The sequence below is a fragment of the Bradysia coprophila genome (assembly GCF_014529535.1).
Source record: "Bradysia coprophila strain Holo2 chromosome IV unlocalized genomic scaffold, BU_Bcop_v1 contig_81, whole genome shotgun sequence".
NCBI classification, from domain to species: domain Eukaryota; kingdom Metazoa; phylum Arthropoda; class Insecta; order Diptera; family Sciaridae; genus Bradysia; species Bradysia coprophila.
In genome coordinates this window covers 4120243-4137637 of record NW_023503375.1, presented here as the reverse complement: position 1 = coordinate 4137637, position 17395 = coordinate 4120243, and the positions used below count along the sequence as shown (strand labels likewise).

The 17395-nt window shown below is 37.0% G+C and overlaps 1 protein-coding gene across 1 annotated transcript in view; it reads left to right on the top strand.

The window, feature by feature from the left end:
* Positions 1-3070: 3070 nt before the first annotated feature.
* The window catches only part of LOC119072514 (facilitated trehalose transporter Tret1-like), a 31822-nt gene continuing 17497 nt past the window's right edge, over positions 3071-17395 (top strand). The window contains exon 1 of the mRNA XM_037177756.1: positions 3071-3286. Coding sequence (XP_037033651.1) covers positions 3236-3286 — 51 coding nt within the window. The 5' untranslated portion in view covers positions 3071-3235. The remainder of the gene's footprint in view (positions 3287-17395) is intronic.

Here is a 17395-nt window from a genome sequence, read left to right as displayed (position 1 = left end):
TTTTCAAAATTCCGTGTGTGTAACACAATTCGTAATCACAACTACTTAACATAAGAATGTTAAAATCAACTTTTTGTTAGCAAAATCATTTTTTTTAACATCAGCTGATATGCTGCGTGCCTACTTCAAGTTGGCAGCACATCTATGGTATTTAATAACTTATTCTTCTTCTAATTAAATTTGAATAATTTGAACTCAATTCACACACTCTTCATAATAATTCGGAGTTCTTTCAGCTCACTGCTGATATTTATTAAAATTTATTGGTATTTCTTTACCTGTCACATACGGCTATTCATCTGTTATCGATAATGATGAGAAAAATAATGACAAGCTCTGGGTATTATGATCCTTTATATGGCAAAATACATGTTAAAAAATTTAAATACAAGATTTGAAGTCAACCGATTAAAAATCCTTTGATAGATGGAAGTAATAGACCAGATACTGCTCATATACTTGCCGTCTGCAACAGGTTAATCGGGCATTTACTTTGTAATATCGTGGCCAAAATAAATGCTGGCACGGGTTGTTTGATGCTGATAGTCTTATTAAGATTTCTTTCTCATTTTTGTAACATAAAGGCATAACATAAATAATGTCTTTTTCACAAACGTTTGAAACCTTGAAATCGGATCATCTGGTATCATTTGCAATAAAAATAATCTTTTTTTTTAGGTATCGCAAATTGTTTGATCAACGCCCTACGCCAACAGTACAGAGTACAGTGCGTTTGGTTTAATGCACATTTTGTTTTTTTGAATAACTAATCTAGTCAGAGTTTTTCATCATGTCCGGAGCGATAGTAGAGGACTTGACGCAGTCTAACTTCCAAAAAAAGAACGAAGAGAAGCGGCAACTATATATAGCCGAACATTTCAGTTTCTGCCCTTTGGACTTTATCACCACAAAACCTATTCATCGTATTCTATCAAATACGAGCTATCACTCGACTATGTAGGTTTAAAATTGCCGGAGATACATCGTTTTGAAGTTGGTCATTTTTCTTAGAAAATGCACCAAATTGACTTTTTCCAAACTATCAAAATCTTTCGGTCCAGCCGATCTCCATGAAATTTTGCAGGAGCCTCAGGGTGGGCAAAAAATGAAAATGTGATACGCCACTACCCCAGGAAAAATCAGAATTTTGTTTTATTGGCCTCGAAGTGGTTTCTGAGTGTGGTTTTCGATGGTTGGGAACGCGTTTTCGGCTGTAGCTCAGCTGAATTGAAACCTAATGAGGCGCAAGACCCATCAAATGAAAGGTATTCGCCACACGAATCGAACAAAAAATAATTAGAAAAATTGGTGCAGATCTGGTTGAGCTAGAGTAGCAGATTGACCAAATTTTGAGCTACTCGAGCGTAGGATGAAAGGACTAATATTTTTCTGGGTTATGAGAGATAGAGAGTTACTTTCTTCGGCAAAGTCTCAGAGTTTTACGAGTAGAACAGATGAGCATATGTGAAAAATGTCAAAAATTGGAAGTGGGTGGGTCAAATAGGGTTTTAGAGCTATTGCAGATAGAGTTACTTTCTTCGTCAAATTTTCGAATTTCGTCAAATTTTCAAATTTCGTCAAATTTTCAAATTTCGTCAAATTTTTGAATTTCGTCAAATTTTTGAATTTCGTCAAATTTTCGATTTTCGTCAAATTTTTGAATTAGAGCTGTAAACTGTTATAAAAAGCAGTGTTTTGGTAAAATTTTGGTTGTTTCCAGTCAAATTTTTTTTGGTAAAAATTATTTGGCAGATGATGAGATAAAACTAAGCCAGCTTGTTTGAACTAATTAGGTGTAAAATTAAATTTTTGCGTAACGAAGCTGAAAGCATCAACTCTAGCGATATCATTCATTTTAGAAATTGTACTTCAAAGACTGCGTCACACTTTTATCGAAGAGATTTTTGTTGGGATTTATTTTTGTTGTCGATATCAGATGACTAAGCGGTTTCTTCAACGTTACGCTCTTCACGATTTTGTTTGTTCGTTTTTTTTATAAACATTTTTATGTTCTCATTGAAAACAACATACCAATAAAAGCTCCTTATCAATTGTTTGTGAACGCTTACAACAACAAATTTGCATCCAATTAGTAATAATTAGTAAAATAACCAAGCAGCTATTTAGGTAATTATAAATTGACTGTAGGATTGCATAACTGCGACGTAAAGTACCATTTAGTACCATTTGAGAATTTTTAATGATTTTAATGAAAAAGTAACAAAAATACTGTTCAATAAATGACCATTATTTTATTTGTGGATTATTTTAGCACAGATTTTAAAGCCCGTACGATGTTACTAAGGGCTACTAGTTTTAATATGTCTTTTGTATAATCCGGAATTTTGTTTGTTTGTATGTAAAGGGCTAATCGATTTTGAAAATGTTTAATTTCTCTGAAAGGTATATAACTGAAATTGATGCAGATTTGGTCGGTAGTAGCCGTACGTTTCTCAATTGGTATCGAAACATATACAAAAATGTTTGATACTTGCAATGGGTGTATGTATATACGCACCAGGTCAGGTATATGATTTTGTACGGAACTGCTATGATCGCAACTGGTTTTTTTGCTTTTTGAATAATAATTTAAATATTTTAGAAGCACGTGATTTAAACTATAGAAAGAAAAAAATTTGGGAGAAACTAGAGGTGAGCAGATCGCCCGGATCTTTTCCCGATGGCTTTGATGTTTGTTCAAATTGAGTCGAAAAGTACATGGCTTCGAGTGTAACTCTCCGTTCTAGAACGTTGGTTACGAGATTTGTACAGATTGAACAGATATATTAGTTAGGTAAATTTGTTCATGAGCACGTCTCAGAAACCTGAGTCTCGAAACTTTTCACATTCATCTGACTCTCCGCACATCGATAAAAAATACTCCCGCAACTGTAAGTTTTATGTAAGGTGCGTACAGGCCTATTAATAGCGTGTAAGTTTCTGATGATCTTCAAAACGTTCAAATTTTGAAATATTTCGGCCCGCTCACCTCTAACAAAACCACCGTACAGGAAACTTTCTCAGGCATCACTTAGTTATTGATTGGGTGTGATTAAGCTTCGTTCGTCTCTGAACAATCTTGTTAGAGTATATAATGTGATTAGTCGCACTGCTAAATTACCATTACCGATTCTGCAATCGTCAAATAAGAATTTCATTTGTTTGAATTTGCGAATTAGTTTTAGAATTAATTTCGATAAAAGTGATAAAAACTTGTGTGTAAACAGTTAGTGCAATGTTTGTTTTGTCATCGTTTTTGAACACTTACAATGCAACTATTAAACAGGTTTGTTAGTTGTTCGAATTCAGAGAGTGTTAACCCGTATCATTATCACATAATACCTTTTAGCGAGGGGCAAGCAATAAGTCAACACCGTATCCCATTTGCTTCCATTTCCTTTCATTTATGCAACAGTCGTTGTCAATTACAATTACCCCTGAGATACCCTGTAATTTTCCCTTATCTAGTTATATTGTACCTCCTATTCTACCTTTGCTTTGCCGACCATTCCAATAAAATTATTTCCTATTCTCCAACCTTTTCTTCGATCGTATGTCCCACCATTTCCTCTAGTTGTTTCCCCCTCACGTTTTATAGCATTATAGTGCATAATATTCAAAATGTTACCGTAGTCTCATCGTTTATGTGTAGATTCTCGGAATTGGTAGTGGAACTTTGGCATTATGTCTCGAGGTATATAAAATTGTCTGTTTGTATTGCCACTCAATCAATTCATTTGTAACTATTTGTTATACATATCATGAGTTGGAACTTGTAACCTTCACTTTTTTTTAAACAAATCAATTCTAGCAACTAATTGTTTATGAAAATCTGTCTATTTTGGATAAATTCGGCTGGGTTCACTCAAAATAGGCAGATTTATGAACGATTACATGATTCACGCAGATTTTTTTGGTAAAATTTTGGTTGTTTCCAGTCAAATTTTTTTGGTAAAAATTATTTGGTAGATGATGAGAAAAACTTAGCCAGCTTGTTTGAACTAATTAGGTGTAAAATTTAATTTTTGCGTAACGAAGCTGTGAGCGTCAACTTTAGCGATATCATTTATTTTAGAAATTGTACTTCAAAGACTGCGTCACACTTTTCTCGAAGAGATTTTTGTTGGGATATCAGTCGTTTTAAAAGTGTACTCAACACTGCTTTTTAGAACAGTTATAATTAAAAAAATTGACGAAAATCGAAAATTTGACGAAATTCGAAAATTTGACGAGAATCAAAAATTTGACAAAAATCGAAAATTTGACGAAATTCGAAATTTTGAATTCAGTTGCCCAACATACCCTGAATGTGACCAAATATTTCCAGCTGCCAGACATACCCTGAAAGTGACCAAATTTTTCCCAACATACACTGAATGTGACAAAATTTTTCCAGCTGCCCAACACACCCTGAAAGTGACCAAATATTTCCAGCTACCCAACATACCCCGAAAGTGACCAAATTTTTCTAATTGCCCACCATGTAACCATAATATTCAAAAAAATTTTAATTTTGCGACCGAATACAACCAACTTCTATACATATAAATCTGAACATCGGCGCACCACGACGCCCCTCGGAGCACCTCGGAGCACCACGGAGCACCTCGGAGCACCACGGAGCACCACGGAGCACCAAAGGGCCTCCTAGGGGTCAGCCGGTCAGCCCTTCGAGGCCATTTTTAGAAATCGGCCTCCGACGAATCATCCGGTCAGTCCTCCGAGGCAGATTTTCAAACTTGGCCTCGAACAGATCAGCCAGTCAGTCCTCCGAGGCCATTTTTTGAAATCGGCCTCCGAGAAGTCAGCGGGTTGGCTTTCTGAGGCCGTTTTTCAACATCGACCTCTGACAGATCAGCCAGTCAGCCCAGCGAGGCCCTTTTGAAAATTGGCCTCCGAGAATTCAGTGGGTCAGCTCGCCGATGCCGTTTTTTGAATCGACAGATCAGCCGGTCAGTCCCCAGATGCCGTTGTTCAAAATCGGCTTCCGATGGAACGGCATGTTAGGCAGTACAAGGCGATTTTGAAAAACGTCAACTAACGCCATTTTTCGAAAACTACATTTGAATCTCATTTATTTTTTCAAAATCCGTCTCAGATGAATCAGCTAGCAGAACCTAAGAGTGTGTTTTTCAAAACGTTTTCGCGACAAAATTTACAAAATCTTTTTTAGGATTTAATTTAAATCCCCGAGCGAAAGAATATTGGGAAATAAGACACGAACAAAGGGATAATAATAACGTTAAAATGAATGTAATAATTAGGGTTACACTAAATACCCTTAAAAGTGAGGACAATATTTCCCACAAATTGTGGGCGTGTTCGCTGAACATTTAAATTCTCAGCAACTGATCTAAAATTCTTATAAACAAATTCTCTGTACATCTTTTATAATAAAGGCAAGAGACAAATGTATTCGATGGCCTTACATTTTTGGCAGTCCGGTGTTCGGGAACGAGTTAATATTCGAAGCGATTAACACCGCAAGGAATTGAAAACTGAATTAAAACCCAGTTGGTGTTGTATCGCTGGTCGCAAATACAGAATTGATCGCTAAAAAGTATAAAAATTGATCACTGTGACAGTTTTCGATCACTTATTCTATTTTATATCGATCAATTCTTTAATTTTTGCGATCCATTTTTATGTTCTTGCGGTCATTTCTTATTTTTCACCATCGAATCCAAGCTTGAGTATTTGTTGTTTCAATTATCATTTTTCATTGTCAATTTCAATGAAACTATAGCCTAGATTTGGACGTTTTGTACTTTCAATGATTTTTATATTTTTATAATCCTTTTTCTAAAATGCAGAACAATTATTTCTACAGCATATGTGTCAAGGGATTCTTTTGATAACGGCCTTGCCGAAGTCAGACGCATTTTACAGTGGACCTATTTTTATGCGCCACGTTAGGTGTTAAGCACTAGAATCCGAATGAATTTTTTCATTATTTCTTTATCAAAAACAAAGAAAACCAAGATGGGCGAACTTTGACACTATGTCACACTATGTGACACTCTGATTCCTAAAAAGTAAGTACAACACGTATTTTGGCCAAATCTTTCCTGTGCACGAAATTGTTTGAGTGGAGGAAGCAAGTCTCAAATTTTCACTCCAAAGGTCCATTAAATGTGTGTCACTACCCATGTATGGTTGGTGGTGCTGGAATCCTGATATCAGTAATTATCATAAGAAAGGATGTTGTCGTTGTATTTTGCATGAAGAGGAATCATTAAGAGTTCACCGAAATTGAAAAATGTTTACCCATTTTCCAACTGCTCATATCTCAGTTTAAATGAACTTTCACCCCACAAGACCCTTGATGCCCCAAAACTACTTACATGTAATTATATTTCCACGACCTTGCAGGCTTTATGTATTTCGGAAGTTTTCCGCAAGTAAAGTGCATCTTTTCGGCTTTGTATCGGTTTTCTCGTTAGATAAAAATAGAATAGTTTATCTCAGATCTCAGATATTTTTGTAAAAGAAAATAATACAATTCAACTTGTAATTTTCCTTTCTAATATTAGAGATATTGATCAGATGCATGTGATACGACACTTTGGGTTGATAGTTTCACAAGTAACGAAACTTTATTTTGAGTAATACTCCTGGAATCAGCACGACCCGGCCGAAGGCCGGGAAACAGTGCTAGTCACAACAATAATCACAACACATCATCAAAACATTTCCATCACAAAATGGCTGTACATTTTTATATGAGAGAAATTGTTCCGAAAATTAATTAATTCACGCCGTAAGTGCGGGCGAAATTCAAAATGGAAAGTGCGAAGGTCTTTTTAACGTCATTTTCATACAGGGAAGCGTTGAAATGTATTTTTTGGTTCACTTTTTCATCGAATCGTTCACCTCAAATTCAAATTCCACAAAATTCTGATTTTTCCTGTGATAATGATGAATGAAACTTAAGAGGCATAATTGTTCCTCCCAAGACACACTCCAACATGATTCTTCTTAACAATTGATACTTGCTCCATCCAACGATCACAACTCAAAACAACTAGGAAATTCGGAAAAGCGCAATAATTTAAATTTGAACACACACAATTTTGACTTAAATATGTAGATTTTCTGTCATTTATTTGCTGAAATCAATTTCTACAATGTATGCACTGGTAATCAGCGTATAACAAAGGCTGAAATCGTTTAAATTATCAAAAATTTATTTTGTTATTTAGATCAAAAATTTGGCTGCTTATATGTCCACTTTACTGAAAGTAGCATTTTCATCGAAATGACATCATTTTTGGAATCATTTTTCGGAAATGATTCGATTTAGTGTGGCGCCATTTATTATATTTTGATAATGCTTAAACCTATTGCAGTTTGTTTTTTAACATTTGTGAAATTTAAAGATTTATTTTAAAAATTTGTGACCGCAATTCCAACCGAATCAGTGACAGTATTTTATATAGTACGCTCTTGTGTTGTGATATTTTTGGTGTTGTCAGGAAAGTGAGCAGTTTTGTGAAAATTGTAGCTCAAAACAGAGGTACTTTAATTTCATTATTTTATTAAAATTTTATTAATTTCTGGAAAATGTAAGACTGCAATTCCAACGGTGAAAGTCCAAATTACCTTTCTGAAACATATTCGAATCATTTTATATGACTTCCTAAGAGATACATCGACAGTTTTCGGGTCGTTTTTTCAGGTTTTGTGGTAGGAAAAAGTGCCGATGCCTCTTAAGTTCTAATGGCCTGACTAAGGTTCCTGCAAAGTTTCACGGAGTTTGGCTGACTACTTTCCGAGATAGATAGATAGATAGATAGATAGATAGATAGAAACATACAGAGTAAGTTGAAAGATTTTGATTGTTTGGACTACGCCATTTTTCATGTATTTGTACTCAAAATGACGACTTGGAAATCGCAATATCTCCGGTTCCTGAGCACTTTGGTAGGCGTGTGATAGCTCATTTTCTTTGTATTTCAAGTGAGAATATTTTAAAAATAATTTGGTTGCGATATTGGACATTTTGGCGAAAGTAGAAATCTCGCCTATACATACACTCGCGGAATTCTGAAAACCGACAAATTTTCTGTTTCTGTGTTTTACTTGAGTTTCTGTTTTCTCCATATAAAAATACATGCAAAATTCACAAAAAACCAGTAAAACACAGAACAGAAAATGTGTCGGTTTTCAAAATTCCGTGAGTGTAGTTGCCGCGTCTCAAAAAATTTTCTTCGTTCTTTTTTTGGAAGTTAGACTGCGTCAAGTCCTCCGTTATCGCTCCGGACATGATATCAAAGATATAAACATAAACATAAATAAATTCAATAAATCAAATTAAGCGTAAGAAATTAATCATTTAAATGCAAGAAAAAGGATCACAAAGCAAAAAGATAAGAAGAAACATAAACAAGCAACGAAAGGTAGTCTATAGTAGACGAGTAGTCACTTTCGATCAACTTTTTCTATTTTTTTTCCCACGCTAGAAATACACACGTGTTATACGTAATAAAATGGTCACGTGTCAGACACGTGATTGAAAAAGATACCACACGTGTCGAAAGCTACAACTCGAGTGTTGTGGTAACGGTTTTATTGAATTAATGGCTTTATTGAATTAACGGTTTTATTGAATGATCTCTAGCATATTGGTTGAGTCAGTAAAAGTGACCTCGTTATCGTCATTTATTGAACCTCAATCAGATTTTTCTCATCGAAAATCAAAACATTTATTTGACCCATTCATTCTCGCATGTAAAAAAAATTAGCGTCCATACATAAATAATCCTTCGTGTCAATGCAAAATTTTCGCACTTAGACGTTAGGATTGGATGAGGAGCAGGAGGAGTGGATGAGGAGCAGGAGAAGTGGATGAGGAGCAGGAGGAGTTAATGAGGAGTGGATGAGGAGCAGTAGGAGTGTATGAGGAGCAGGAGGAGTGGATGAGGAGCAGGAGGAGTTAATGAGAAGCAGGAAAAGTTAATGAGGAGTGGATGAGGAGCAGTAGGAAGGGATGAGGAGCAGGAGGAGTGGATGAGGAGCAAGAGGAGTGAATGAGGAGCAAAAGGAGTGGATGAGGAGCAAGAGGAGTGAATGAGGAGCAGTAGGAGTGTATGAGGAGCAGGAGGAGGAGCAGCAGGAGTTAATGAGGAGCAGTAGTGGTTTAATGAGGAGTGAATGAAGAGCAGTAGGAGTGTATGAGGAGCAGGAGGAGTGGATGAGGAGCAGGAGAAGTGGATGAGGAGCAGGAGAAGTGGATGAGTCGTAGGAGGAGTTGGAGTGAATGACGAGCACAAGCGGGTAGAGTATGACGAGAAACAGAAGAAATTTTATTAAATAAAATTATAGATTCCCAGGAAACTAAAAAAAAAACACAAGATTTATTTTTGATACATTTATTTCCAGGCAGAGTTGTACGGATTACAGTGAATAATTGAAAATAGTTTATTTCTTATGATATAAAACTAGGCCTGACTTGTACAGCTTCAAGTATAAGTTTTTAATATCCATTTTTCCAGTCCACTGTTTGCCGCCGTCCAAGTCCCTTTTGACTTTTAAAATAACATTTACTGCTCTTGCTATCTCGCTCGTATCCATACGCACTGTACTTGTGGTTGATAGATCGTTGAATAAACTCATGAGAAATGGTACAGTGCGTCCAATTTTTGGCAAGCGAATAACACGCGACTTTTTAGTCACTTTGAGAGCAGACTCTAATCTTGTTTTCTTATCTACTTCAGCTGCAACTCGATCGGTGACGCTCGTTGTAGAAACACCTGTACTTTGTTTCTTATTTTTCATTATTGTTAAAATGAAGCGGATGCATGGACATTGAAGCTTTGTCTTTTTCATTTTATTTTTCACAAATGTTGATTTTACTTTCAAAATTGGTTTTGGTTCTGAGTTCATACTGAATGATTTTTACTTCTTTCCTAGTTAGCTGTTCGACTCAGTCTGGTGGAAAACGAATAAAACTGAACTATTTAACTCTCACTTGATTTTAATGCATAGCGCAAAATTGCTCGCACCTCGTCATACGTATAGTTTTCGCTATCTTCACTTTCATCAATTTTTTCAATTTCAATTTCATTTATTTCCAAGAAAAAACTTCTAACATTAAACACACAGCGTAGCTCCAGTATGCGTTACAATTCTAAGGAGCTACAACAGTTTAACATAAAATCAAATTAATAAAGTTGATATAAATCTAGACAACAAGGACAGCTAGCAAGGCGAAAAGTACCATGAGGTGATGGTTGTATCTTAAATCTTCATATTAAATTCTTAAACAGATAGAAGTGATATTTGCTCTTTATTCGATCGTGATTTTCGTTTACAGCTGATTTACTTTAATTAGAATCGAGTCGCGTCAGTAAATACGCTTTCAACGAACGACAAAATTGATTGAGGGTAAGTGAATTTCTGATCGTTGGCGGAAGGCCATTAAATAGAGTCGGACCAGAATAAAGCAGGCAACGTTTACCATAGTTCGACGAAATCTTAGGTTTCTTCAGCAAGTATGAATACCTTGTTTGGTAGCAATTAAGATTGTCCGAGAACTGCAGCGAGTGATGTTTCAGATCATTGATGCAACAAAAAACGAATTTGCAGACCGCGTATTCGTACATACGCTGTACCGTTAATACATTCGGAAATTGCTCGCCAAAAAGACGCTCAGTTGGGTACCTCAATGGCAGTCGGTGGGTGGCTTTTAGCGCTCTCTTGTGCAAACCGTGAAGCCTTTCAATCAATGACTTTTTGGCAGAACCCCACACGCCAACACAATACGTCAAATGGCAATGAACAGTAGAAAAGTATATCAGGCGAAGGATCTTTTTGGGCAAGAAGCGTAGACGCTTAAGTACTCCAATTCGCTTGGACACAATCGAACACAAATTGGAAATGTGATCGTCCCAACTCACAAACTGATCAAGAGTCAAGCCGAGACATTTGACCGAGGAAAAAACATTAATCTCAACGCCGTTAAAGGTTAAAACTGGCTGACCGTCAACCTTCACATGAGGCTTGCGAAAGTGAACCAGCTTCGTCTTATTCAGGTTGAGAGTAAGCTTGTTCAAACGGAAATACTCAGCAACAACCCGCAAGTCTTCGGATAGATCGGAAACGTTTTGAGCGACGACTGCAGAAGAGACGAACATATTCGTATCGTCGGCAAATCCGAAGGGAGTGGAATGGATCGGCAGCTTGAAAAAATCGTTAATGAACACTACAAAAAGCAAAGGTGACAGGACGCCACCTTGCGGAACACCGATCGTCACATCAACCAACGGACTAGTGACTCCATTACACACCGTGCACTGCTTTCTATCGGTCAGATAGCTTCTGATCAAATCGTGTGCAACACCCCTCACCCCAGCACGCTCTAACTTGATGAGAAGCAGCTTGTGGACAACTGTGTCAAACGCTTTGGACAGGTCTATAAACAGTCCAGAGACCACCTTCTTATCATCAATGTCCTTATTAATCACATTGATCAGCTCAAACAAAGCAGTGTGCGTACCGCTCCCATCCCTAAATCCATACTGGCGTACATTGAAAAAGTTGCAACTCTTGAGGAAGCGAGTGAGAGCGCGTTGAATGACAATTTCTAAAATCTTATTAACCGCTGGTAGCAGCGAAATTGGTCGATAGTTTCCTACTTCATCTTCCAAACCCTTTTTATAAGCAGGCACGACCAAGGCAACCTTAAGCCCGTCAGGATACTTGCCATAGAATAAACAGAGATTGAATATATCGCACAAAAATGGTGCAATCGCGGACGAACAACACTTTAAGGAACCAACCGATATCCCATCGTGTCCTGGAGCCTTGTCTACTTCCATCTTGGCAATAATCGCCACGATTTCATCGTCAGTCACAGGGTCAAAAAAAATGGACAACGGATTATCCGTCAAAGTGTTAAACTCATTTAGATCATCTTGATCAGTCGCCGGAATACTATCGGCTAAATCTTCACCCACCTTCGCGAAAAACTCGTTAAAATATCGAGATACCAAGCTTTCACTAATGGCCGATCCATTACTCCTCAGAGAAACCGTTTGCTTTTTACGTTTCGATCTACCCAATAGACCGTTTATATTCTTCCACATGCGCCTGGAATCATCGCATTCCCTGAACAAGTCTTCGTAATAACACTCTTTGTACTGAGTCCGGTACCTCTCAAATTCAACCTTCAGTACTTCAAGTTTGCTGTCTAGGTGAGAGAAATCGAGCCGCGAACGACGCTTCTTCTTAATCTTTCTCCTCAAGTTACCAATCTTTCGAGTCAAATACTCAAGGTGTTCATTCATAAACGGACAGTTCAAGTGCTTTCTTTTAACCCTAAGTTTCCTGGCGCAGGAGTATTGGGAAACCGTTGATTTGAAAGAAGAAGAAAAGAAAGAATAAAGCACATTGACATCATCCGACTGAGGCAAAGCTGCCGGATCATAAAGCTGTGAAAGTTTAGCAGTGACTTTATCATAATCGGTGACAGTTTTGGTGACATAGACATACTTGTCACTTGCCGGGAGTGGCACAGTAGAGATAACGACGTTGTGGTCACTGTATTGATGTGCAATAGTTGCACAGTGGAAGGTGACAGCCTTGTCACAATTAAAAACTGCATGGTCTAGCATCGTCTTACTTTGTGGCCTAGTCACCTTGTTATTACCAATGGCATAGTTACAACTCTCCAAAATGTTGGCATAGCGTCGTTTGACTGAAGACACACGGCGAAGACTGTTACTCAACATGTCAATGTTTAAATCGCCTGCTATCATACCGAACTTATCTTCATCAATGGCTTTTGCCAAGTGGTCAAGAAACTCATCTGCATTAGATTCAACAGGAGGCCTGTAGTAGGAATGAATCTTAAACTTGGAAGCTATGTCGTTCGCCGGCAAACGAACAGTCAAAGAAATGGAAAAAAAGGAAGTACTGACGATCTCATCAACCGAAAAACTCAAACTGTCCAGAACAAAGACAGCTAAGCCACCACCAAAGCCATTTTTAGACGCAAAACAAGCGTTATAGCCCGGCAAAACGTAAAGATCTTCTTCATCAACTCCTATCCAGGATTCTCCAATAATAATCACATCATAGATACTGGGAAATTTTCCCACGAAGCTTACAAACAAGTCGAACCGATTCAAATCTTTTATGCTTCTAAAATTTACTTGAAAAACACGTAGTCCGTCTATCAGAGCAGCGGACGACTTACAAAATTTCGTTACACTATCAAATTCGTCGTTCAGAAATATCGGTAATTCACCGATGGAACTCATAGTGAGTGTTGTGAAAATTCAAAAAATAATTTCAGAATAGAATAAACAAAAAATTAAAAAAAATAAAAAAAAAATAAAATTCAAAAACAAATTCAACGAAAAATCAACATGAAACGATCGAATGCATGTAATGAAGCTAATCACTTCCATGAAGCCTGTCAAAATTGGTGTAAAAATTTACGTTAATCGCCTGACAACCATCATTCTTCCTCAGATATATTTTTCCCTTGCTTGTCCATAAATACTTAAAGTTGTTTGCACTTTTGAATAGCTTTGCCGTATAAAATAATTTCTTTCTCGCTCTAGTCAAATGTTCATTAACAAAAATAAAGGTTTCTTTGCAATTCATACCGAGTACCTTAGTAGTTAAGCCACGATTCTTTCTCGCTGCTGTCAGAAATTCCTCTCTTTTTGAAGCTTCTTTGAAGAAGAGAATGATTGATGGAGGTGTATTTTGATTCGTTTGCCGATGTTGTCTGTAGATGTTGGTCCAATCATCAGGTGAAATTTGGCAGGAAATACTGGAACCGATTACTTGAACGATGTCGGTGGAATTGTCAGGATGCGATAAAGGAATTCCATTAATTTCAACACTAAGTGACAATGCAGCCTGTTCTAAATTATCGACTCGTACATCCAGATGTCGTTGGTTGAATGTAGACGTTTTATTGTCCTCCTCAAGTTGGTTGATGCGATGGCCATGATCGTTTAGCACCCTTGTGATATCTTGTAGTTCACCAAATTTCTCGTCCAAATAATTCCTCATTTCATTAACAACACTGTTAATACGCTGGATGCTTAACATATTGTCATTTGAATCGGTGATTTCTGATGAACTTGTTGTTTGATTCCGTGGAGTGGTCTTGGGCTTGGCATTAGAAACGGAGCCCGATGGAATAGACTTCCGTTTCTCACATTGAATGCAGTTCCATTGATCTGTACGTCCACTAGCGAGTTCTCGGATGACTTTATCTTGCAGGTTGCAGCAATTCCAATGGAAATGTTTTTTGCAGCTAGTGCACGTAGAGCCACTGTTTGTCTTGGTGATGCTCGATTTGCATGTAAAACATTTGTATGGGGCCATTGAGCCGATGAGTAGGCTGCTGTGTGATTAGGTCTTATAGAGCTGCAATGCACAACCGAAGCGGATAAAACACATTCACACAACAAAAAGATTGTAGCGCTTAACCTCAAAGCAATGTATCGAACAGAACATGCGAGTAAAACTAAGAAATTTACTTTATCCTAGATTAATTTAGATAAGGTAAATAGCAACACGAATTCCCATCCTAAATTCAATTAAGATAAAATCCGTGCATGGTGCATAAGTCATTCACGCAGATTGAAAAACAATCAAACGCAAACAGTCGTACGATCACAGCACTATATATCGACCAACAACACAATGAGTCGTTTCCAGGAATCTCGCTGAGCATGTGATTTCGGTGTGCAATGTATGCGGAAACAATTGATTTTCGTCCAATGTGTTGATGAAAAATGTATCGTATTAGCCAATATTCAGGATTTTATGCAGTATTTTGGAGAAAATTAATCCAAAAACGCCTTCTTGAAGAGAATTCGGATTCAAAATTTGATTTAACTTAATCCAGATACAAAATCTGGTTTGAACAGTATAAAAAAATACGTCTGAGCGCGTTGAATGTCTACTGTCTACTGTCTACTGTCTACTGTCGCAACTTTCGTTTGATTCCTCGTTTTCGCTTGTCTCGCTCTGTTCTTCAGTGTCACTTACTCCATCACTTTCACTGATGTTTTCCATTTCGTTTTTTTCACTATCTTCCTGATTTTTGTGCATGGTCTCCATATGTCGTCTCAAATTGTAACCAGTGGTGAAATTGCGCTGACAAATCGTGCAATGTGAATACATGCTTATTATATCTTAGCACTAGGACCTCTCTCTTCAGTAGCAGAATTCTAACTGAATTCGTACTATTTGTAACTATATTTTTATTTTTTTCATTGTCGCTCCTAACATATCTCATGATCGTTGTTCCTTTATTTGACACAAAGTCCACACACCATGTGGAATACGTGTGCATGGAGTAACAGCGATGGCTAAGACATTTTTACGTTCGATTTGTTTTTACTGATTCGTTGGACTTGTTGAGTATATTGCAATTCTTTTTTGTACAACATATTCATCTTGATTTTCGAAAAAGAAACTGTTCTTCTACTGCTTTGATAATCGGTCGAAGTAAGGTTGGCAGAAATGCACCACCAGTTTGAATAATTAATTTCCTCGTTTGATTTAATCCATCGCATCGGCCAAATCTTCTTAATATTTTTTTGAACTTCTTCAATTTTATTATTTCGCTCCTCTTTCACGGGATGTTTCCTTTCAGAGTATTGTAAATACATTCGTCTATAGTTTTAATGAAATCTAGATAGCATTGTGAAATTATTTGCTGACGGAGTTTCGGCTTTGACGTTTGCACAAGTTTCAAGATAGGGAGATGCTTCTTTACGGATGTCATTTTAAATTGTAACTGTGGGAATGTTATCAAAGGCGTGTTTTTATAGGTATTTTTGATGACCTAGAAATCATTTTTTAACGTGTTACATCGTGTTTCTGCGGTTAATAACGTTTTTGGGTATGAACTATTTTTATCGGTTGTCACAACTCCTTTTTTATGGATTTTTTGTAGGTCTCGATTCGTTTGAAATACGTATTTAAATTATCAATATAGAGTTGCTATATATTGTGCGGAATATCTCCGAACTTAGTCCAAGTCCAAAATTTAGAACCCGCCTCCTGTAGAAGAAAGGACCAGCCTCTTTTCAATTTAAGTTCATAATGTTAACGTTAAAGGTGTGTCTAATTTAAGTGAAATAGCCGTGTCTTTAAAACAGGCAGTCCATTTTAATAAAATAAAATATTTTATACCGATTCTGGACTGTCCAACTTTTTTCGCGAGTCTTATTTCTGGACTGTCCAACTTTTTCTTCGACTCTTATTTCTGGACAGTCCAATTTTTTTCTTACGAATCAATTCTGGACTGTCCAACTTTTTTCGCGAGTCTTATTTCTGGACTGTCCAACTTTTGTCGCGAGTCTTATTTCTGGACGGTCCAATTTTCTACTTACAAATCAATTCTGGACTGTCCAACTTTTTTCGCGAGTCTTATTTCTGGACTGTCCAAATTTTTCTTCGACTCTTATTTCTGGACGGTCCAATTTTCTACTTACGAATCAATTCTAAGTAGAAATAAGAGTCGAAGAAAAAGTTGGACAGTCCAGAAATAAGACTCGCGAAAAAAGTTGGACAGTCCAGAATTGATTCGTAAGAAGAAAATTGGACTGTCCAGAAATAAGACTCGTGAAAAAAGTTGGACAGTTCAGAATTGATTCGTAAGTAGAAAATTGGACCGTCCAGAAATAAGACTCGCGAAAAAAGTTGGACAGTCCAGAATTGATTTGTAAGTAGAAAATTGGACCGTCCAGAAATAAGAGTAGAAGAAAAATTTGGACAGTCCAGAAATAAGACTCGCGAAAAAAGTTGGACAGTCCAGAATTGATTCGTAAGTAGAAAATTGGACCGTCCAGAAATAAGAGTAGAAGAAAAAGTTGGACAGTCCAGAAATAAGACTCGCGAAAAAAGTTGGACAGTCCAGAATTGATTCGTAAGTAGAAAATTGGACCGTCCAGAAATAAGAGTCGAAGAAAAATTTGGACAGTCCAGAAATAAGACTCGCGAAAAAAGTTGGACAGTCCAGAATTGATTCGTAAGTAGAAAATTGGACCGTCCAGAAATAAGAGTAGAAGAAAAAGTTGGACAGTCCAGAAATAAGACTCGCGAAAAAAGTTGGACAGTCCAGAATTGATTTGTAAGTAGAAAATTGGACCGTCCAGAAATAAGGGTCGAAGAAAAAGTTGGACAGTCCAGAAATAAGACTCGCGAAAAAAGTTGGACAGTCCAGAATCGGTATAAAATATTTTATTTTATTAAAATGGACTGCTCGTTTTAAAGACACGCCTCTTTCACTTAAATTAGACATACCTTTAACGTTAACACGAGGGGTAACCGACTGGCCAAAATGGTGGCAAATCAATTCCTAATTCCTTTCAATTCCGTTCAATTACCTCAATTACCGGACCAACTCGTCTAATTGCCG